Source organism: Babylonia areolata, chromosome 6 (genome assembly GCF_041734735.1).
Source record: "Babylonia areolata isolate BAREFJ2019XMU chromosome 6, ASM4173473v1, whole genome shotgun sequence".
NCBI lineage: Eukaryota > Metazoa > Mollusca > Gastropoda > Neogastropoda > Buccinidae > Babylonia > Babylonia areolata.
This window is the reverse complement of record NC_134881.1, coordinates 10,208,800-10,233,561: the sequence shown is the minus strand read 5'-3', so window position 1 is coordinate 10,233,561 and position 24,762 is coordinate 10,208,800. Positions and strand designations below refer to the sequence as shown.

At 40.6% G+C, this 24,762-nt stretch overlaps 1 protein-coding gene and 1 long non-coding RNA gene across 3 annotated transcripts in view; one reads left to right on the top strand and one right to left on the bottom strand.

Annotated features, from left to right (window-relative positions):
* The window catches only part of LOC143282722 (BTB/POZ domain-containing protein KCTD20-like), a 32,921-nt gene extending 29,644 nt beyond the window's left edge, over positions 1 to 3,277 (top strand). For both annotated transcript variants that reach the window (XM_076588449.1, XM_076588448.1), the window contains exons 9-10: positions 1,560 to 1,613; positions 2,925 to 3,277. In XM_076588449.1, the coding sequence (XP_076444564.1) occupies positions 1,560 to 1,613; positions 2,925 to 3,238 (368 nt within the window). In that variant the 3' untranslated portion in view covers positions 3,239 to 3,277. The remainder of the gene's footprint in view (positions 1 to 1,559; positions 1,614 to 2,924) is intronic.
* A 13,691-nt stretch (positions 3,278 to 16,968) lies between these two features.
* LOC143283227 (uncharacterized) lies at positions 16,969 to 24,419 on the bottom strand. The gene is made up of 3 exons (XR_013055375.1): positions 24,282 to 24,419; positions 22,967 to 23,220; positions 16,969 to 17,112 (listed from the first exon to the last, which is right to left on the bottom strand). It is a non-coding gene; the product is annotated as an uncharacterized LOC143283227 (long non-coding RNA).
* Between the last annotated feature and the right edge of the window lie 343 nt (positions 24,420 to 24,762).

Here is a 24,762-nt window from a genome sequence, read left to right as displayed (position 1 = left end):
CTCAGCCACCAATATTTTCTCCCCCTCCACTAGACGTTGAGTGATGGTATGGACGCTAGTCATTCAGATGAGACGATAAACTGAGGTTCTGTGTGCAGCATGCACTTAGTGCACGTAAAAGAACCGACGGCAACAAAAGGGTTGTTCCTGGCAAAATTCTGTAGAAAAATGCACTGCGATAAGAAAAACAAATAAAACTGCACGCAGAAAAAAAATACAAAAAAATGGGTGGCGCTGTAGTGTAGTGACGCGCTCTCCCTGGGGAGGGCAGCCCGAATTTCACACAGCGAAATCTGTTGTGATAAAAAGAAATATAAATATAAATACGTTACTGTATCTGATAAACTTTAGTATAATGAACCTCCCCCTTTTTTTTTTTTTTATCCAGTGTGGCAGAGGGCCCATTTTTGCCCCAAAGACTTGGGGGCCTTTGGTCACTCAAAACCCTTGAAGCAGCATACTGTTGGTAGTGATCCGTTAAGTCAAAACCGACATTGCTGAAACACAACTCAGAACTGGAGTGGCTCAGCAGCAGTGCAGGATCACCTTGAGATGTGTGGCCTTACGGCGACCTCACATTGGTAGCTCACTATGGATCATGACAGAACGACCCCAGGCCTGGATATATATAAGGGAGCACTGGGATGAGCAGTGTGAGGGTCATGCCACTGGAATGATACAGGCAGAACATGGAGCAGCAAAAAAAAAAAAGGAAAGAAAAAGAGAGGAAAATTAAAAAGAAAAACTCAAAAAATGTGAATTGATCCACATCTGTTTGCCTTTTATGTGGTCTTCAGTTTGTTGCTTGATCAAACTTTTTAATAGTAAAATATTTATTTATATATTCATTTTAGTTTTTGTAATTATTTCAGTCAGGGAAGGGCAGTTAGAAAATAAAAGGAGGTGGAAGGAAAACAACCATACAATGTTTTATGGCATAAAAAAAAAGTTATTTTTTGGTCATGAGTCTCTAGTATGTGAGGAGCAGTCAGTTGATTTTCTGTGCACTCTTTAAGGGATCCAACATTCAAGTTTGAAGTTTGCGAATTTATTTCAATTCATTAAGAGCAGTTAGAAAGGAGGTGGAAAGTAAAACAATCATACATGTTAAATGGCCTTTAAAAATTTATTATTTTTGATCATTGAGAGTATGTGATGAGTAGAAAATTGATTTTCTGTGCATTCTTTCATGATATCCAACATACACGTTTTTAGTTTGCGAATTTATTTCGGTCACGGAAGGGCAGTTGAAAAATAAAACAAGGTGGGAGAAAAAAAATCATAGATGTTTTATGGCTTAAAAAAATTAAAAAAAAAATTGGTCATTGAGTCGAGTATGTGAGGAGCAATAAACTGATTTTCTGTGCAGGCTTTCAGGGTATTGCAGGCTTTCAGGGTATCCAACATACAAGTTTTAAGTTTGTGAATTTATTTTAGTCACGGAAAATAAAAGGAGGATATGGGAGAAAAGAATCATACAATGTTTTATGGCTTTTTAAAAATTTTAATTAATTATTTTTTGGGTCATTGAGTCTCTGTAATCCTGTACACTCTTTCAGGGTATCCAACATACAAGGAAAAGATCAAACGGAGACCTGGTGGAAGAGCAGAAGGTATCGTGACAAAGTCTTTATTTTTAGTTACATCTGTCATGTCTTTATTTTTAGTTACAACTGCAATGTAGGCTTGTTTATTAAGTGAAGATTTTTTTTAATATTTTTTTTTTAATTGTGGAATATTTAATTCTAATTAAAAAAAAAAAAAAAAAAATCCCACAAAAAAACAAGATGATAAAGATTTTTGAAAAAAAGAACGAAAAGTGTTCATTTCCTGTTTCTTACAGTTTGAAGGTGACTCTTATGAGTTGCTTTTAGATATTTCTCTTTTCTTCTGGTTGTGATATTGCCCTGCCATATCTATTTGTGTCATCTGTTGTACATTTAATTTTTGTTTTTTTGTGGATTTTTTTCCCCCAAAAAAATATCAGCTGACAGTGCACTGCATGTAATACAACACCATGGGGTCCTGTACTATTCAGACAACAATTATACTTGATTAGTCCTAAGTGGTAATTAAAATGCCTGACAACGGCTGTCGCATAGACTCATTAAAATACAGGTCACATGAACAAACATGTACAAACACCACCACCACACCATTCCCATGGTTTGACAAACTGAATGATGTTTACCACATATACACATGCACACATACACACCAGAACCTGTCACATCTGGACATGCACTTAAAAGTGTGCACACATACACCCACTTACACTAGTTCAGAGATGCACACATCACATATTCAGTCCCCCCCCCCCCCTTCTTTCCAGTTCCCTCCTCTCCTACGCAGACATGTATGCACACACGCTCACTCCCATGCATATCCCCTTTCCTCCATTGAGAACATACTCATCAACGCACACCCACACACCTTCACCCCCCTCCCTGCCATGCACACACACTCACACACACACATGCTCCCACAGTTTCACTTGCAGACACACAATCTCTTTCACTCTCTCTTTCCAAACTCGTCACCCACATAACTGGATTTTTTCTTACTCTTCCTCCACACACACACAATCTCTCTATCTATCTCTCTTTCGAAATTCTTCATCCACATAAATCTTTTTTTTTTCTTCCTCCTCCTCCTCCTCCACACACACGATCTCTCACTCTCTCTCTCTTTCCAAACTTCACCCACATAACTCAATAATTTCTTCCTCCTCCTTCACACACACAATCTCTCTCTCTCTTTCTCTCTCTCTCTTTCCAAACTTCACCCACATAACTCAATAATTTCTTCCTCCTCCTCCTCCTCCTCCACACACACAATCTCTCTCTTTCCAAACACTGCACCCACATAACTCTTCATTCTTTCTTCGCCCTCCTCCTCCACCGACTTCTCCCTTGGGGTGGCAGTGATCTACAACTACGTCCAGCGGCCCTTCCTACGCATGTCCTGGGAGAAGGAGGAGGCCAAGAGCCGGCATGTGGACTTCCAGTGTGTGCGCAGCAAGTCCATCACCAACCTGTCCACCACCGGCAGCGAGGCCGGTGCCGGCGCCGGTGCTGGTGCCGCCCACCTCATGGCCGGTGAGCACCCCCACCACCCCCACCACGCCCCCCAGCCCATCGTGGAGCAGGCTCAGGACGGCACCATCAACGTCATCCCCCCACAGCCCTCGCCCTCGGAGCCCTACCCGGAGGTGCAGCTGCCGCCTGATGTGGAGTAGTGGTTGGTAGTTTTGGTAGTTGGGGGGGGAAAGGGGGGGGGGGGGAAGGGGGGGGGGGGGGTGTTGTTCATTTGATGTTGGTAGTGTTGAATGGCAGTAGTCTGGAAGGATAGTGTGGTAGTTTGGGTCGGCGGGGAGATGGAGGGGGGGAGGTGTTAGATGGTTGTGGTGGTGAGTGGCAGTAGTCTGGAGGGAGAGCAGGTGGGGTGGGGGTTTCCGGTGGGGGTGGTTTAGTTGGTGGTGGTGAGTAGCAGTAGTCTGGTGGGAGAGTTTGGTAGTTGGTGGTGGTGGTGTTGAGTGGTAGTAGTCTGGAGGGATAGTTTGGTAGTTGGGGGGTTTAGTTGGTGGTGGTGGTGTTGAGTGGCAGTAGTCTGGTGGGATAGTTTGGTAGTTGGTGGTGGTGGTGTTGAGTGGCAGTAGTCTGGTGGGATAGTTTGGTAGTTGGGGGGAGGGGGGGTGTTTGTTGGAGGTGGTGGTGGTGAGTGACAGTAGTCTGGACGAATAGTTTGGTAGTGGGAGGGTTAAGTTGGTGGTTGTGGTGTGGCAGTAGTCTGGAGGGATAGCTTGGTAGTGGGGTGTAGGGGTGGGGGGGGGGTGTGGTGGTGGTGAGTGGTAGTAGTCTGGACTACTGTATGGATTGGGTGGGGAGGGGTTTCTGCTGGGGGAAGGTTAGTAGTTGATGGTGGTGAGTGGCATTTGTCTGGAAGGAGTGGATGGGTAGGGATCTCGGGGAGGGAATGGTTAGTAGTTTGGTAGTTGGTGGTTTAGGTGGTGGTGGTGGTGGTGGTGGTGAGTGGCAGTAGTCTTCTTGAGGGAGTGGGTGGGGAGGTCATTTTAGTTCGCTTGGAGAGATATGTGGAAGTCTTGTTGGGTTAGTGCATGAGTGTGTGGTCTGTTGTTTTTTTTTTTGTTGGCTTCTTTTTGGCTTACAAGTGATACTTTGTGTGTGTCAGCATAACATTTTTGTTTGTAATGCTGTGTTTGCTGAGAGAGTTCTTTTTCTTGTGTGTGTGTGTGTGTGTGTGTATCCAAAGTGGTTGAGTGTCATGAATTGTTGATGAATGCAGATAGGGTGCAGGTTGTTACAATGACCAGGTTTTTTTTTGTCTTGTCATTATTTATTATCAAGGAACTTTTGATTTTTTTGTTTCCAATTATTTGTTTGTTGTGTTTCTGCAAATTATGTTTTATGGCAGATAGCAAAAATATATTTGGATTTTTTAAATAGATTTTTATCAATGTTATTATTGGGTTTATAGTTACTCTGTTATTGAAACACAAGTATTCTTAGTTTTATGAGAGTTAGTCTTCATATTTTATTATTTTCTTGCTGTGTTATTAATGTGTGTTTTCTTTAATTCTGTTTTGGCAGTCAGATTGAACCCACGAATTGAGAGTAATGTCAAGGATCTCGCAGCCTTATGATATTAAGTCCATTTTTAGGGCAAGAATTTAAACTGGAAATGGGATTTTGTTTTTGTTTTGTTTTTGTTCTTGCAGGTTATTAGAATTTATTTATTTGTTTACTTTTCGTTGCATGGTTTATTCATGGGCTGTATTTGTTTGTATAAGGGAGGTTGGCTTATTTTTGATTGTGTAAGTAAGAAAAAAAAAATGGTTTGTTGGTTCACTGTTTGAGACTGCGTATGGCTGAATTTTGTGATCAAAGAACAAAGGCTTTGCTCTGTACATAAAAGTGTGTGTTTAAGCGTGTTCACCTGAATATGTTTGTAATTGTGTACAGATATGGATGGTTAGGTTCACGCCTTTTCACGCATTTTCATAATCTTGTTTTGATTGTGTATGCCTGGGTGAGAAGCTAGTCTGTTATACTTTGTAAATATGTTATTATTATTATTAAATTGATATTAATGTTTCTTAGTGTGAGATGCGTTGGTGATGATGGCAGTGAATGGTGTTTTTTTTGTGTGTGCGCGTGTTTTTTATTTTATTTAACTGTTTTCTTCACTTTGAATACTGCCCACCCCAATACCAAGCCACCCTCCTCAGTAATTTTCCTTTGTGGTTGGGGGAGGGGTATAGGTGGAGGGTGGTGAGACAGTTGGGAAATCTTCCGAGGATTTGCAGATGTTAGGATATCTAATATTCTCGATAACTTTCTGAAAGATCTGGTATCTGTTTTCTTTTTGTTTTTTAGTTGATTTTTTGGTGTGTTTTATTTTTATTTAAAAAAAAAAAAATTGTCTCATTTATTTCCAGTTTAATTTTCTCCCCCCTACAACCCACTCCGACTCTACAGGGTTTTTTGTTGTTGTTTTTTTATGATATATTAAAATACTCTTTTTGTTTTTGTTTTTTGCTTGACTTAATTGGCTATGATAGACTGTGATTTAATGAACAATTGTCACCCAACAGAATAAGCAATGTTATTTGTTGTTTAAAGGCTGTTCTCGAGTCTCAGAAACATGGAAAATGTGATGAATTGGGGAAAGACGTTTTGACAGAAACATGTGGCATCATGATCTCCCGACGTTGTCTTGTGGACTAAGCATACAGTTAAACCCCACTGCGAACGTTCTGTAAGCTGGATAATCAATATATCGAGTTCAGTACCTCTATAATGGTGTATCAGTCCATACTCATGGACTCTCTTGGCCCAGCTCGTATTGGGCATAGTTCACAACGAACGGAAATGCCATGCTGTACATATTAGGTTAAAAAAGGTCTGAGGTCCCATTGCCTTTCATGGGAAGTGAGTTTTATATCCACTATGTCTTGGGCACTTGTAGAAGGCGGGGCCCACTCTTTTCCTTCTGTGGCTTTTAATGTTCCCTGGTTGAAGTCGGGTACCCATTTACATATGGGTGGTGTGAGGAAGATTCAGATTAAAGTGCCTTCCCCCAAGGACGCGACACCATGCTGAAACTGGGCCTGGACATCTGATAACTGGTGAACACTGGATCAGTTACAACACCTAACCGTTTTTGCCATGGCACTGTACATATTATGGTCATGTAAAAAGTAACCAGGTCTAAACTAAAACCCACATGTATACACTGTTGTAGATATTGTATTTGCCAAATTGCCACGTACACACTCGAGCATACATTGCAGCTTATTGACAGAGGTATACTGAAAGTTAAATAAAATGTAAAAAAAAAAAAAGAAGGAGAGAAAAACAAACAAACAAAAACTGTTCCTAGTATTCCTGATAAAGTTTCATTCTCATACACGTATGAAAAAGGTCTTTCCTCAATGTACAACTGATGATAATACTTCGACTCATTTTTGCATTTCAACAATTACACGGGTGTCCTGTGCATATGTAAATGCTGTCAAGTTGAAGGAAAAAACCCTTGGAAAAACAACAGACCCCCCTCCAGATCTGTGGACTTAAATATGTTTGGACCCATGTCTGTCTTTCTGACCTTTATGTGTTTTTAGGCTGTGATTGAATGAAAATTCTTCAAACTCGGCATGGATTTTGTTTTTTTGTTCTTGTAATTTCTATTTTTCTGTCAGAAAGCATACTTATGATAGGATTTCAAGTGGCTGTTTCAAATAAAAATGTGAGACAGTATTTGTGTTTGTAATTTTGAAATGAGTTAGTTTGTTGGTTTTTTTTGTTTTTTTTTGTTTTTGGGTTTCTTGTGTGCTTTTTTTTTTTTGCATATTGTAGAAGTAATGTCAGTATGTATGTTTTATTCATGTGAATCAGCATGCTCAGAGTACACACCATATAAAATCACATACTCTTGCATACATATTCATATGATGTTTAGAAATGATGTCTTCTCATATATATATATGTATACCATTATATGCATGAAAAAAAATTGTGCCTTTTTTTTTAATGTTTAAATGGTTTTGTAATAAACATGTTTTTCAGACAAATTCATTGATCTCATAGCATGTAAGACATGTTCTTGATTTCTTTTTTCTTTTTTTTTTATGTTTTATTTTTTTGTTAAAGCCAAGCTGTATAAAATGAAGGTGTAATGGTGGTTTTGATAATTGTTAAACTGATCACATGTGACTGAAAACAGAAATGAAGAGTAAGACCAAATCATAAAGAAACAGGTGGAGTTTGCTGTCAGAATTTGACAGATTCACAGGTACTGCAGTAGCTGTTGCTCATCATTAATTTTTGTTTTTGAGAGCAGGACCAATTCATTTTTACTAGACTTGATTAATAACGATGGTAGTATTATTGTCTTTTTTTTCTGCCTCCTCATCTTCGCCGTTTCAGTGGCTTTTCCGCCCACACAGCTCATTCCAAGTCCTCCCCGCACACAACCACACCCAGGTGTGTCAAGGACCAGAGATCGCTCCTTTTGGTTTTTTGGGGTTTTTTTGTTGTTTTTTTTCATCAGCAGTGTTAATTCAATGAGCTGTTGAATTTTTTTTATTTAAAAAAAAAGAAACAACAAGGGGAGATGGAGGCAGGGTGTTTGATGAGGGGGAAACTGGCAGTTTTCTGTTCAGCTGAATGCTTTGAGAGGAAAAATGTGTAAAAGCCTTTTTTTAAAGAATGATTCATATCCTTTCTAGCCACCAAATTCAGCTGTATGGTGAACAGAACAGAAGAAAAGCAGTATATCTGTGTGTGTGTGTGTGTGTGTGTGTTTTAGTATGTGAATATATACCTGTGGATGGATGGAAAAAAAAAAGAAGCAAAAAGAAAATGTTTGCAGTGAATGAGCTTGTGCATGCAGTTATGTTCGTCCAAGACTCTCATGTGTGCAAACATGGTTAGTTTGTGGGCACAGCTGTTTGTAGTTTATGGACAGAAAACTATCAAACGTGGATTATAGACCAAACCCAAAAGTGCTAATTTACATATTTATGCCTGATTTTGGATCTGTAACTTTTGTAAAAATTTGCTTTTCAAGTTTGTGAGAGAGAAAAAAAAATTAAACCATTTCCAGGTTTATGAGAAGAAAAAACAACCAAGCCTATGGCAGTTTTGGATGGAAAAGAATATTCCAGTCTGAAAGTGGAAAAGCATACAGAACTGTTGATAATGATATTTTGGCATTTGTCCTCAAACAGAAGGCAGAAAAAGTGTTTGAAAATTCTTACTGAAATGAATAAATAAGGAAAATAAAATAGAAACAAAATACCATGTTCCAGTTAGTTCAGAATCATTGAATGACTCACAAGTTTGAACCACATCTGTTTCATGACAGTAAGTTTCAGGTTTATCTATGACAGAAGAACTATTTTCATGTTTGTGGACTTTGAATAAGAAATTGAAAACATTCATGCACTGATGGGCATTGCCAGTGATGATGTCATGCTTGTGACTCTTATGAATGATTATGAAAACAAGAAGAAGAAATTAAATCGTAGTTATAGATTTTTCACTCTGTACTGATGAAATACTTTTTCTTTATTCTGACAAGAGATAGTAAATTTGGTAGAATAATTTTTAAAGAAAAGTATTATCAGTACAATTGAGAACAGACCGTTCCTCAACAAAAGTGGTACTTTGCAAAAGAGAGAATGTGAGTGAGGTTTGACCACGCACACACACACACACACACACACACACACACACACACTCCCGCTCCTCCATCACACCCTCCCACACCCACTCTCCCTCCCCTTCACTCAAAAACTTGACTCACATGAGGACCGTGTTTTGTTTGGAACTGTGAGGAGATTTTCTGTTGACATGAACCAAGATATGTGACTGTCTTCCACATGAAAACAAAATCATCAGGTTACATATGTAACGTGCAAAAGAAATCAAGTAAGTAGTAAAACATGGTTAGGAAGATGGGAGAACATTGTGTTTGATCTGTACATGGTGCATGTCGGTTGATTTCTGCAATATTTAGATTTGTTTTGGGGTGGTGTGTGTGTGTTTAATTTTTTAATTTTTGTTTATAATGAGAATGTCTCTTTTTACTGCCGACTCGCCCAACTCTTGTTTCTAGTCTTATCTTTTGAATTCATAGTTCAGTATTAGTTTATCATAATATTGTGTTAATTTTGCGACGAAGGTATTTTCAATACAGTGAAGAAGTTTAGCTGATGCAAACAGAGTAGTTATTGATACAGTTATTGATTTACTTATTTCCTTCATTTGTTAAACTGTGGAACGAAATCGGCATACAGCATTATTAAGTGCAATAATAAAATGGATATTGGCGCTTGCATAAGTGTCTTTTAGAGGCTCAAAGAATTTGTGTGCATGCAAAAGACACAGTCATGCACATATAGCATACACAGGCAATGCATGCACACACACACACACACACACACACACACTCACGCACATACACACACTTTTCACTAAACGCATGCCTGTATACAAATTATGCTCTTTTTTTTTGCTTCTGATTAGTTTACCAGCACATGCATGTGTGGTTACTTGCATTTAATAAGTATGTCATTTGTGTTGTTAAACATCGGTGAATATAATGACAATTATATCTTAAGTGATTATTACTTCTTTTGTGGGTGTGTGTGGGGGGGGGAGGGGGAGAGGGGACGGGGGGGTCTCATTTCTTCTGCTGACACGTTCTGCATTATTTCCAGATATAAGGAATTTTGATGCGGACAGGTATGTTACTTTCTTATGAACAGATATTGTGAGTTCTGATGTTTTGTTTTTGTTTCATTGAATCGGTAAATAAACGAACTTGACCAAGCAAGCTGCAGTTTTGACTTCTGAGTTTTATCCTTTTTGATTTCTCTCGTCTCTCTCTCTCTCACCATCTGTATTTCTCTTGGCCTCATTTTGTATGAGTTATACTCATTTGCACACAGTCATACACAGTAAAACATACAGAACTTACTCATCCGTTCATGAAACTTAATGTGTGGAGCTCATGATGGCTTATAATTGTATGTGACAGTCGTGTCAGAGGAATCAACTGCTGTTCCAGCTATCTGGGCAAGAATTTTATTATAGTGGAACCACCGAAAACAGAGTATGGCTGCCTACATGGCGGGGCAAAATCGGTTATACACTTAAAAGCCCTCGTGTACATACGAGTGAACGTGGGAGTTGCAGCCCACGAACGAAGAAGATTATAGTGGAGAATGTCTTGCCCAGTCTACATCCTCACTCTCCTGGCCAAGATGGTTTCAGGACAGTCAGGCTGCAGCCCAAAGATCCAGTGCAATCTTGCCTCGTAGTTTGAAAGTCATCGTCCTTCGCAAAAGACTGAGCTGTAAATGACTTCCCATTGCAATGGAGAAACCATTGATCATACAGCTCTCACTTTGTTGTTGGCTCAGCTGCGGGTAAGCTTATGTCAATCTGTGTTACAAGCTGAGCGTTGGGCACGGCTTATGACCAGACCTATATAAATATGTTATAGAAGGTACAAGACCAGTTTTGATGTTCATGATACTATGGTTTGGATCTAATGGTGAAATGGTCTCCAAGTCAAGGAGATGAAGTTGAGAACTTAAGTCATGACTGCACCAAATCGGTTTTTTTGGGGGTTTTTAAAAAAATTTTTTTTTTAGTGGATATCCGAATAATAGAGGAGGCTGCTGTCTCACTCGTTTTGTTATTCCAACACACAAACGCGAACGCGCACATACACACACACACACACATCTTTGGTAAATTTTCGACGCTTCTTGGTCTGAGAAATGAATAATAGCAAAGCTCCAAACTTATAGTAAGTGTATAATGTACACATTATTATGTTTCTACATTTCCTCCCCGTTTCCTTTAAGTGCACCACTCCGGATAAGCTGTATAATACAGCAAGGGAAAAAACAACCGAGAAACGTGATCGGAGAAAACGAATTAAAAAACAAAAAAACCTGTCGTTACAAAAATAGATTTTTTTTTTTTTTTTTTTGTTCACGACAGATTTCTCTGTGTGAAATTCGGGCTGCTCTCCCCAGGGAGAGCGCGTCGCTACACTGAGAGCGCCACCCAGTTTTTGTATTTTTTTTTTTCCTGCGTGCAGTTTTATTTGTTTTTCCTATCGAAGTGCTTTTTTTTTTGTTGCAGTGGGTTCTTTTACGTGCGCTAAGTGCATGTTGCACACGGGACCTCGGTTTATCGTCTCATCCGAATGACTAGCGTCCAGACCACCACTCAAGGTCTAATGGAGGGGGAGAAAATATCGACGACTGAGCCGTGATTCGAACCAGCGCGCTCAGATTCTCTCGCTTCCTTGGCGGACGCGTTACCTCTAGGCCATCACTCCACAAATAGATAATATCAACGCTTGAAGAACTGGGAAAAGCATGAGAAAAAAACCCCAAAACACCTAGACAATGTAGGAATAAAACAAATGGAAATATCGGTACAAGATATAAAACACACAAAACGTGAAAAAGAAAATAATAAATATACGGAGTGGATTGAATATCCACTTCAGGCGACTTCAAACCCATTATCGTTGATTTGCTAAACTTTTCGTTACATCCCCCCCCTCCCCCCCCCCCCCCCCTAAAAAAAAGTTAGTACCCGTATATCTATCCTCTAATGGAACACACACATACACACACACACACACACGCACACACACACACACACACATAACTCACAAAACAATTTTTTAAGGTTTGTTTTTGGTGCAAAGGTCGCCTCAACAACAACAACAACAACAAAAACAAAGTGAAAGGAGACATCTTACTGAAACGAAAACCTAATTGAGCATCCCTTCTCAAGTCCTATATCGCTGTCTGCAACATAGCGAAGTTTAAAAAAAAAAAAAAGAAAAAAAAAAAGGCCTGTTGCGGGCTGGACGTGTTATGCTGATGACGGTAATTAGGCTTTGTGTTTGTTGTATTTTATTTAGTTTATTTAATTTTCTGTTATTTATACATTTTTTGGTGGTGGTAGGGGGAGGGGTGGGTGCGGGGGGGGGCGGGGGGTGGGCGGGGTAAGGGAGTGTGTGTGTGTGTGTGTGTGTGGGGGGGGGGGGGGGGGGGGTGACTGTCAGGTCACTTTCATGACACGACCTCTCTTTTCCCCACCCCTCCTCCACAGAAAACAACAACAAACATAACAGAACAATACAACAACAACAAAAAACCAACGAAAAAAACCCCCCACAAAAACCAAAAACAAAACAACAAAAACGAATCCTCTCGGAATAAACGTCTTTCACAAAGACATGTTCAACGTAAAAAAACGAAAAAGGTTTAGAAAACTTTTCTCTTTCTCTCTCCCTCTCTCCTAACTTTGCAGAAGATTTTGTTTGATCTTTTGTTTCATTTCCACTTGATGTCTAAAGGATTAGTTGTCCACTATGTTCTGAAGTTCACGTCCACGCACACACACACACACACACACGCGCGCGCGCGCGCGCACGCACATGTACACAAGAAAGCAACGTATCTCAAGTTTTGTTTTGTGTGTGTGTGTGTGTGTGTGTGTGTGTGTGTGGTTCTCTCGCTTGCGTTTTTGTTGTTGTTATTGGTGTTGGTTTTTTCTACTGTTATTCTTATTACTTTTTTGTTAAACTCGATTTTTGAAGTTCCAAACTGGAGGAAAAAGTAAGCTGAAAAATACACGTATGAGAAGAAGTTTAAGAAACAAGCATATACGTTTCGGCGGCGCGCGCGCGCGTGTGTGTGTATGCATATGTGTGTGTGAATGGTTTTCGCGAAAGAGTGGCCATGGTAGTGGTCGTGGCGGTGGTGGTGGTGGTGGTGGTGTGTGTGTGCGCGCGCGCGCGCGCGTGCGTGCGTGCGTGCGTGTGTGCGTGATTGTTTGGTTTTGTGTGTATGAATGTGCGTGTGTATGTGTGCATCAGTCCGTGCATGCGCGCGCGCTCGGCGCGTGTGAGCGTTGAAGAGATAAAAAAACTGAGGGTGGCTGGCAGACAGACGAAGATCTGAGATACAATACTTCCTCTTGTCTAATCAGCAGAACAAAAGCAACCATACAATTCCATCAACACATCCTCACACCCTAAAAGCCACGCAAACAAACAAAAAGCATAACTCGATGTAGAACCTCTCAATAAACTTTATATATATATTATCAGTGATAATATTATTTTTGTAGGCATTCCATGAATAATCATCTAGTATTCACGCTGACATCTGCTTGCCAAACGGAGACGTACCTTTCCCAGAAAGGGCAAGAAGGGGGTGGAGGGTGAGGAGGGACGTGTAAGAGGAAGAGAAATCAAGATTTCTAAAACAACAATGACAGCGGTTAAAATAAATAAATGAATAATAAAGATAATAGTAATTTAAAAAAAAAGACAAAAAAAAGACGTTGCATTATCACACGAATACTGTTACACTTGATTACGCAAGCCCCGTTTGATTATATATATATATATATATATATATATATATATATATATATATAAGGTGCCCAATAAAGCCCAAAGACAAATATGACACGATTTCGCCAACGGGAGTTCACAGTCGCTCATTTGAAATCGACTGAGAGGGCTGAAAACATGGTGAGTGTCAATCTGGGTGATTTTGAGATTTTCGGTGTGTGTGTGCGTGTGTTTTCCGGATTCTGTAACCCTTTGTTAATCGTTCAGTGAAATTTCAGAGTGAAATATGACCAAGAAATATGTTAAAATGTGATTTTTAACAAGTACCCCATCTAAAGTATACTCATTCTATCAAAAAAAAAAAAAAAAAAAAAAAAAAAAAAAAAAAAAAAAATCACGCACCGATCACAATGATCAAACCGGACAAAGCGCTATCATGTTATATAAAAAAAATTGTGTGTGGTTACGTTTCTAATCGTTCTATTTTTATTGAAATGTTAAGGTATATAGTCTATTGAATTATTTGACTCGTGACATTATCCTAAAAGTAAACAAATTTCTTACGGAGTCATCAGTGATGTTTTCTGGGAAAACTATAATCACAGATAGATAAAAGAACAAATGAATGAATGAACTAGCCGCCGTGCCGAAGTAGGTATTATACAGGGTTTGCGTCGCGGTCTGGCAATTGGGAGGACACAGGTTCGAACCCTACAGAAGTAATTTTTGTAGTTGTTGTTGTTTTTCTGTAGTTTTTCGGCCGACTCCAACCCAAAATTGTGTGGGATGACTTCGAAGACCACATGGTCGAATGTCAGCCACTTCACGGACATGTTTTTGGGGGACTGTTCGTCAGATTTCCTCACTGACACTGCAGGTGTCTGTTTCTCTCTAGCTTGGTTGACGCAAGGATTCAGTTATAGTATGAAAGTGCTGCATTGTCAAGTTATAGTATGAAAGTGCTGCATTGTCAAGTTATAGTATGAAAGTGCTCCATTGTCAAGTAGTCCTCAATCGACAATGACGAACATGAATATGAACTAGCCGCCGTACGTATCTTAGTTTACGGGCTAATAGCCGGGTCGCAATTGGAGGCGTTGACTACAAAGTATTTCGTTGGACTGTCAAGGTGTGGTTCTCTCTGCTTGACAAAAATTCGTTTAGTAGAGGCTGCATTGTCAGTAAGGGATGAAATTTGCATCTCCGTCAATTATAGTATGGACCGTGCTTGCTGTAACCCGTTTAGTATGACTGTGCATGCAAGTCAATATGAATCGCTGAAAATCTCGAATCATGTAGGAAGTGGTGATTGAAGTTATAGTAGAAAGCTGCATGACATACCTCGGAATCAAATGGAAAATTATGCGCAGCATGCTTTATGGTCATATAATATATAAACGAATAATGTAGAACTAAAATGTCTCATTTTGTAAGCCCACGACTGACATGCAGTTTCCATCCCCAACAAGTGAGTAAAGAAAAATAAGTACTACCTTAATCCAGTTAGGTAAAGGATAAAAACGTATCATTTTTGACCCACAAAAAAAAGGTAATTGAGGACAACACAGTCAAATGATAAACTAGAATATGTTGAACGAAGAGTCGATGCTTGGTTGCGGGTGGCATGGCAGTGAATAAACAAATGAACTCGATCTGACATGCCTGCTCCTGCTTAGCCTGGATCCAAACCAGTGATAGGTTACGTACCAGGCATGCCTTGTGGATTATGACTGAACGGTTTACCCCTTCCATGGTGTGCAACGTAGTATAACGACTGTTAAATTGTCACCTTCGTTCGATATCAAAATATTAAGGGAACGCTCGTCTCCTATACTACCAGTGATTGTTGAAGAATGCACACAATTCATGACAGATAAAGCTAAAGTTTGTTGGACACCAAACCACTGTACATCGAGTGATGCAGTAACATAAACTAACGTGACTGCGACTGTCCTACCATCCTCCCTCAATTCCGCACCAACTTCAGATATAATCTGAAACACGAATGAATGTCCAAGCACGTAACAAGAACTCCATCAGCTGGTAATGAACGACTGAAACGGTTTACATTAATCTAAAATATGCAAGAGGAAGAACAATACAAAGTTGATATGTTGACAAAAGAAAAGAATGACAAGGAAGAAGGTTGGGATAGAAGAAAGACATCGAGGGTCGTAAGAAGAAGAAGAGAAGAAGAGAGAATGGCCGTAAGAAGTAATAAAAGTCAGACAAAAGCCCGCGAAAGGGAGCGCCACAAATCACAAAGGAGGTCGGGCCAAAACAAAAAAATCTACTAATTCTTACTACACTAATAACAAATGAAATAAATGGAACAAATCACAACAAGCGAAAAAGAACCACAAACAAAACAACAACAAAAAACGGAAACAAACAAGACAGACGAAGAACCCCCACCCCCCCCAAACCCTTCACCCCACCTATATTCTACCCAGCCCATCCCCAAATCCAACCAATACTTCCACTATTATTACTCTCTTTCCCTTCTCTTTCACAACTTGGTTTTCACACCCTTGCTTCCCCCCCCTCCCCCCCCTCCCCTGTCACCCCTTCCACGTCCTGACAATACACCTAGAAATGAATGCAACACTCAAATAAGAACGCCGCTTTCTGTGTTCATTGGTTCATCGGTAATTAAAGGGTTAATTAATCTAGTTATTTTAAGTAAGACGTATAGACGTCGTAAAGAAGGGAACCGATGTATGGCTCCACTCCATGCATGCATTCAACAACAAAAAATCCTTGCCTGACATTGGTGCAGAATTCAAGGGTTAATTTATTCAACTGATTATCAATTAAGACGTATCGACATCATAGAGAAGCTGACAAATGCATGGCTCAAGTCCATGCAATGAGAAAAAAGAAAAAAACAAACAAACAAACAAACAAACAAGAAAAAAACCTTCCTCGACTGACATTGGTGCAGAATTTAATGGTTATTTTTTTTTTTTCAAATCAGTTGATTATTAAGACGTATCGACATCACAGAGAAACTGTCAGATACATGGCTCCAGTCCTTCCTTGCATTAAAAAAAATCCTTGTCTGACATTGGTGCAGAATTTGAAGGGTTGGTTTATTCAAATCAATCAATCATTAATTAAGACCTATCGACGCCATACAGAAACTGGCAGATGCATGGCTCCAGACCATGCATGCATTAAAAAAACAAACCCCAATCATTCTCTGACATTGGTGCAGAATTCAAGGGTTAATTTAATCAATTCAATTGATTATCAAGACTTATCGGCGTCGTACATAAGTTGGCAGATGCATGGATCCAGTACATACATGCATTAAAAAAAAATCCTCGTTTGATATCAGTGCAGAATTTAAGGCTTTTTTTGTTGTTGTTGTTGATAAGTTCATTTATTTAGACGTAAGGACGTTGCACAGAAACTAGTCAGATGCATGGCTCCAGTCCATGCTTGCATTAAAAACAAACAAACAAACAAACAAACAAAAAACCCTTCTCGCCTGACATTGGTGCAGAATTTAAGGGGTTGATTTATTCAAATTCAGTTCATGAACTAAGACGTATCGACGTCGTACAGAAGTTGGCAGATGCATGGCTCCAGTCCATGCATGCAGAAACCCCGCCCGAAATTGGTGCAGGCCATTCCTCCGCAGCAGGTGTCTTTCCACGGAACACACATCTCCAGGTAATTCAGGCACTGTCAACAGACACGGGCAAAAAAGAGAAAAATGAATGGCAGAAAGAATATATATATATATATGTATATAAAAGTTTTTTTTATAGCCTTGTAATGTCATATTCTTGGAGCCCCAACTTCCACTGAAAATGAAGTGTCATAACTGCATTCAGTATGTTAACCTATTTTGTGAAATTGAGTTCCACTCTCGGCATACACGAAATGCTCCAATTGTTTAAAACCTTTTTCTTTTCTTTCTTTCTTTTTTTTTTTTTGGTTGATGTTGGTCAGTTCGCTTGTCTGTTTGTCGTTTCTCCACATGATACATATATGTACTTACACCACTCTCTTCTTATGTGTAGTATTATCTTTATCTGTTTGTTTGTTTTCGTAAAAAAAAAGAGAAAAAAGAAAAATGAACTGATGGCTGGCAAGCTCCTCAATCTGCTACTCCCGGTATAATAGATTAGCAGGGGGAATATATTACTGAGGTTGGGTCAGGTTGTGTGTGTGGGTGGGTGGGAGTGTGTGGGGGTATGGTGTGTGTGTGTGTGTGTGTGTGTGGAGAGAGGGTGGGGGTCGGGGTGCGTGCGCAGTGTCGGTGCTAACCATCTTTCCTCAAGACGTCCACCCAAGAGAACGGCTCAAAGTGCTAATGGACTGCAATGTAATCGTACATATGAACGCTGCTGTTCTATTCACAGACCAGAAAGGTGTGTGTGTGTGTGTGTGTGTGTGTGTGTGTGTGTGTGTGTGTGTGCGCGCGCGCGTATGTGTGTGCATGTGTGTGTGTGCGTGTGTTGTGTGCGTGTGTGTGTGCGTGTGTGCGCTTCCACCACCAGGGAAAACACAGCATCCTCTCCTTGTCAAAATAGCTATGAAAAATATGTTGACTGTGGCTACTCGATGTAGAAGAAGAAGAATAAGTAGTAGTAGTAGAAGGATGCACGAACGAACCAGCCGAGCAACGAATGAATGAATAAATAAATAAATGAATGAATACAGTCATCATCAACATAATCTTTTCATTCGTCGTTGACTTTTCTTCCTCCATGTCTTGTAAAATTGTTTTTGTCTTGTCTTTTTTTTAAGCCACATAATTTGTTTTTTTTGTTTGTTTCTGTACTGGATTATGGATGATGGATGGAGATGATGACAAGTAATGCTGCTATGGAGGTCCATTTAGATTTGGCGTGGGACTACGTCACAAGTTGAGGGCCAAATCTACGCTCCCTTTCAGTCAGCCAGGATTTTTTGACATGCTGTTTTGAATTTGTCAATCCTCGCATAATTTGCGACCGAACCTTTAGATATTTTGCACACTTGTTGATGATACCCTAAGGTTACTGTGTGAACATTTTCAATGAATTCGGTTTCTCTATTACTGAGAAAAAATTTGTCAAGAAGCGGTTCACTTTTCTGGGGACACCCGAGATATCAACACGGCGTCAACCAGGCTCGATAGATGTCTGCAGACACCTGCAGTGTTGGTCAGGAGACTTGAGCAGCTCTGCCAAAAACGCACCCATGAAGTGGATTATCGTTGAGGGTGTGCGGTCCCAATTCCTGTTTATACGCATAGTGTACTCATGGGCCGGACATTTCCGACTGGTGATGGGGATGGAACCTACGCTCTTCCAATCGTCAATCCGAGATACCAACTACTTTCGTTCTTGCGGCTGGTTGTCGGGTATTACTTGACGCATTATAAAGACCCGCCACCATCACCGACGCGCGCGCGCGCACCACACACACACACACACACACACACACACAAACGCTCACACTCGCACCCCACTTTCGCACGACTGGCAATGGGTTTCCATGGCAACACATTTTCAAAGGGGCCTTCACACATACAGGCGCGACAGGTGGATGCGGACCACACAGCTGCTGTCCAATGGGGGTGGCAGGCAATGCAGATCAAGGACACTGATGTAACCGAATGCACGCGCCCCAAGGCACCAGACATGTGACACTTTTCACGCCGATTAACTGGGGGGGGGGGGGGGGGGGGGGGGGGGGGGTCTGAACAAGAAAACTCGAGCCTTGATCGCAAAAAGCTGGGTCACTCATTCATTCGAAAAGGATTTTGAACACGAGACGAAAATACACATTAGGGGGGGAAAAGTGTGTGTGTGTGTGTGTGTGTGTGTGTGTGGCTATCAGTGGAGAACAGCAGCCGAGACGCGAATCAAAGAACATAGCGAAGGACCCTGGTGTGGGATAAGGACCACTTGACTCAACTCGACCAAAAGAGCAGTCACACAAGATGCCAGAAACAACGAGAAAATAGCAGAACGAGTATATCTAAGCAAGCAAGCAAGAGTGCTTGAAGTAGGCAGGTAGGTAGGTAGGTATAAGTAAGTGCAAATCAGTCAGTCAGTCAGCCAGTCAATAAATCAGTCAGTCAGTCAGTCAGTCAGTCAATAAATCAGTCAGTCAGTCAGTCAGTCAGTCAATAAATCAGTCAGTCAGTCAATAAGGAAGAAAGCAGTTAAGTAACGCATGTAGGTAGATAGATAGGTAGGTAGGTAGGTGTAAGTAAGTATAAATAAGTCAGTAAGAAAAAAAGCAGTTGAGTAACGCACACGTCAGCATTCTTGAACTGTGCTCTCTTGGTAAGTAGACAGGTAGGTCGGTAGGTATGTGTAAGTACAAATCAGTAAGTCAGTCAACAGATACGTCAGTCAGTAAGGAAGAAAGCTGTTAAGTAACGCACACGTCAACATTCAGTTCTTGAACTGTGAACTCTGCACCGCGCTCAGTGCCCATGCACTCAAAGTCTCCCAACAGCACGAACAAACTGCTAACTGATCTTTATCCAATCCTTTTCCCCCGCTATCCTTGAGTTCTTGAACTGTGAACTCTGCACCGCGCTCAGTGCCCATGCACTCAAAGTCTCCCAACAGCACGAACGCACTGCTAACTGATCTTTATCCAATCCTTTTCCCCCGCTATCCTTGAGTTCTTGAACTGTGAACTCTGCACCGCGCTCAGTGCCCATGCACTCAAAGTCTCTCAACAGCACGAACGAACTGCTAACTGATCCTTATCCCATCCTTTTCCCCGCTATCCTTGAGTTCTTGAACTGTGAACTCTGCACCGCGCTCAGTGCCCATGCACTCAAAGTCTCTCAACAGCACGAACGAACTGCTAACTGATCTTTATCCCATCCTTTCCCCCCCGCTGTCCGTGGAATCATCGTTACAGATGGCCACGCTGCGCCGCTGTTGTTAATTCATGGCTCAGTGTTGCTGGTAACCATCTTTCCCCCAAACGCCCACATATGAGGACGAGCCTAAAGTGCTAATGGACTGCGATGTAATCGTACACATGAACGCTGCTGTTCCATCCACAGACCAGAAAGGTGCCGTGTTGGCTATATGTATGTGAACTGTGGCCCAATAATTATGTATGTTAACTGTGGCCCACGTAACGTCAGAATACAGGCAGTTCAGAACCGAGTATGTCGTTGGAGTCGACGTTCGAAACATTGGGGGAAAGTCTGTGGTTGATATATTCTCTGTTTGTCTGTGTGTCTAGCTCTCTCTCTCTCTCTCTCTGTGTGTGTGTGTGTGTGTGTGTGTGTGACATTCATTTAACGTCTGTTCACATTGACTGCACACATATGTATTATTCAACAAGTCTCCCAGATTAAAAAACAACAACAACAACAAAAATAAATAAGATAGATAAAACTAATGACAAATGAATAAGAGGGTGATGACCATAGACCTTTACTTCACGACAACTGAACCACAGCACTCAGGCGAATCAATGTTATTTCAACAAATGCAACCACTGACTCCAAATAGACCAATCAATATAATCTCAAACTGTTCTTTTTCCAGTAAAACACCCCCCTCCTTCCCCCTTCATTAACCCCTTCCTTTCTTTCCCTGACCTTTCCTGTTCAGTTTCCAGGGTTCTTTCTTCCCTTTCTGCCTTGGTCTATTCCTTCTTTCCTTCTTTTATTATTTTCTGTTACTTTTCCTGTTTGCTTTCCATATGGTACTTTCTCCCTTTTATTTCTTCCTTTGTTATTTCCTTCATTCCTTCCTTCATTATTTTCTTTTCTTATAATTTCCTGTTTGCTTTCCACGGTTCTTTCTTTCATTTCCGCCTTTGTTACTCCCTTCATTCCTTCCTTCCGTCCTTTACTCTATTATTTTTTTCATGTTCGCTTTCCACGGTTCTTTCTTTCATTTCCGCCTTTGTTACTCCCTTCATTCCTTCCTTCCGTCCTTTACTCTGTTTTTCATGTTCGCTTTCCACGGTTCTTTCTTTCATTTCCGCCTTTGTTACTCCCTTCATTCCTTCCTTCCGTCCTTTACTCTATTTTTCATGTTCGCTTTCCACGGTTCTTTCTTCATTTCCGCCTTTGTTACTTCCTTCATTCCTTCCTTCCGTCCATTACTCTATTTTTCATGTTCGCTTTCCACGGTTCTTTCTTTCATTTCCGCCTTTGTTACTCCCTTCCTTCATTCCTTCCTTCCGTCCTTTACTCTGTTTTTCATGTTCGCTTTCCACGGTTCTTTCTTTCATTTCCGCCTTTGTTACTCCCTTCATTCCTTCCTTCCGTCCTTTACTCTATTTTTCATGTTCGCTTTCCACGTTTCTTTCTTTCATTTCCGCCTTTGTTACTCCCTTCATTCCTTCCTTCCGTCCTTTACTCTATTTTTCATGTTCGGTTTCCATGGTTCTTTCTTGTCTGTCTTCCATCTTTCCTTTCTTATTTATTTTTCCTGTTCGCTTTTTACGGTGCTTTCTTTCATTTGCGCCTTCGTTGATTCCTTTCTTTCATCTTTTTTGTTCACCTTTCCACTTGCCTTTCTTTCTTTCATTTCTCTCTTCGTCAATTCCTTCCTTCATTGTTTTTATTACTTTCATTCTCATATGTTTTCCCTGTTCATTTTTCCACTGTCCTTTCTTTCTTTTATTCCGCCTTCATCTTTCCTTCCTTTCCATCCTTTTCTTAATTTCTTTCTTTCATCTTTCTTGTTCACCTTTCCATTGCTCTTTCTTTTTGTTTTGTTTTCTTTTTTTTTTTTCATTTCCCCTTTCGTTAAAACCTACCTTCCGTCCTTTATTATTTTCTTTCTTTTCTTTTTTTCCATATTCACTTTTCCATGGTTTCTTTTTTTCTTTCTTTTCCTTCTGCATTCGTCAGTTCAAGTTCTTCCCTTCCCTCCTGTCTTCCTTTCAGTCTTTCATTTCGGTTCGTTTGAAAAGACTGTACTGCATGCTTCAAACAAATAAAAACAAAATAGCATTTTCAGGCTCACTGAAATACTCGTCAAGAGAAATGAAGCAAACTAAACTAAACTAAACTAAACTAGAATAAATGAATAAACGCAGAAAGAAAGAAAGAAAAACGAATAAATAAATAAATAAAACAAAATAAGCGGATGGCCCGTACACTTTTTCTTAATTTCTGTACTGTATGATAGTCGTGTTCGACTATAACCATCAGAACAGCAGAGGAGGAAACCACTGTCCCGACTATCTGGACTAGAATTTGATTATAGTGGAGAGTGTCTTGCCCAAGTTACATCCCCACTCTCGGCTAAGAGGGTTTTAGGACAGTTGGCGTTGGGATGGTTCCCAAAGGCCAACTCGCCCCGAAGGCTGCAGCACTAAGAGCCAGTGCAATTTTGCCTCTTAATTTGAGTCATAGTCCTTCACAAAAGACTAAGCTGTAATTGATTTCCCATTGCCATGGAGAAACCATTGATAATAGAGCTCTCACTTAACTGTTGCCCCAATGTCAATCTGTGATTATACGATGACTGTTGGGCTTAATTTCTGTACATCGTGTTAAAGGGGGGACAAAATATCGAAAACGTCCTTCCTGTTCACTTTCCAGACTCACCCGATCACCTCCATCACCACGGCCACCACCACCGACCATCCTGTCCCTTGGGGACAAGCGGAGCGCCCGGACGATGACCACGGACGTCATCGCCAGCAGGAGCAGGGCCGCCACCAGCACTCTGCGCATGCCCACGCTCATCTTCCTGTTTCCGGTCACTCGCTCCGTGATCACGACGTAAGTTGATGATGGTGTAGTACGTAGTGCGCGGCGCCGTGTGGGTCTACGGTGCTAGCTTGATCTGTAGCTGAAAACTGATCAAATGGTGGTGGGTGGTAAGATTCTACGGGGGGGGAAATGTTAGGGAAAGCAAACTAATTAAGAAAAAATGTTGTTCCATCTACCGTAAGAATCGCTGATCTAATAAATAAATAAATAAATTTATTAATTAATGCATAAACAAATCACACACGCTTGAAATTGTGTCTCTTTGCCTCACCTAGATTTCCCTTTTTTTTCTTTTCTTTTTTTGCTCTTTAATCATTTTTTGTTTGTGTATCATGTGTGTGTGTGTGTGTGTGTGTGTGTGTGAGAGAGAGAGAGAGAGAGGGAGAGAGAGAGAGAGTGTGTGTGTGTGTGTGCGCGCGCGCAGTGTCCGCAACTGTGTGTATGCATAATTTTAATAGGTAAGCGATTCACAGTTTTGTGAGTATTCACAGACAGACAACAATCCTATTCACAGACAGACAACAATCCTATTCACAGACAGACAACAATCGTGCACAGTACTGAAAGGCTGCGGGTGACCAGAGTTTACCTAGCATCTTCACCCCACAGGTTCAACAGGAGGCGATGAACAGTTTCATCATATTTTCTTAACGAGAACGCGTATTTTTCCACATATAAAAATCATGAACTTCTATATTTCTTTAACTTAAAAGTTAACAGTAACATTATGAACATGTCACTTTATTCATACAAATACGATTTTTGAAAAATAAACAGACAAGTTAATAATTACAAAATAAATAAAATGCAGAGATAATCATTCAAACAAATAAAGGAGCCAGAAACACACACACACACACACACACACACACACACACAAACCAAACAAAAAACAACAACAAAACAAAAGCCAAAAACAACAACAAAACCCGACAACAAACAACAACAGCAAAACAATAAAACAAACAAACAACCGATTACAATTACGGATATGACCACAGACACAAAATATAAAAAGTCAGACACGGAATTGGAATAGATACACGATGTCAACTGACGTAAAAAAAATAATAAATAAAAAAAGGAAGAAAAAACAAAACAAAAACAAATAAAAATAAAATAAAATATATCGTTCAGTTGTCCTCACCGATAACCGCAGTGATACAGAAAATCAGTTCCTCAGTCGTCAAACGAGTCAGTCAATGCAGAGTGGTAACTAACTCAATAATGCTTCTGGCGGCAAAAATCTCGCGCTTTGAAACTAGTTCTCTGCCGTGGTCTTTCCGTGTCCTCGACTCTGCTGCAAATCGTTCTTCCCTCTCTGTTATCCGCTGCACACACCACCACATTATAAAGGAAAGTCAGGTGCTCTCCCATTGGCCGAAAGGATATGGATTTTAAGCCAATCACTGCGATGTGTTGACTTGTGAGGATGCGAAGGGAGAGAGGACGGTGGTATGGCTGCGATGAAGGTGGCAGAATGGTTAAGACGCTCAGCTGCCAATACAGAGAGCCCGTGAGGGTGTGGGTTCGTATCCAGCTATCGCCATTTCTCCCAAGTTTGACTGGAAAATCAAACTGAGCGTCTAGTAATTCGGATGATACGATAAACCAAGGTAAGCGCGTTG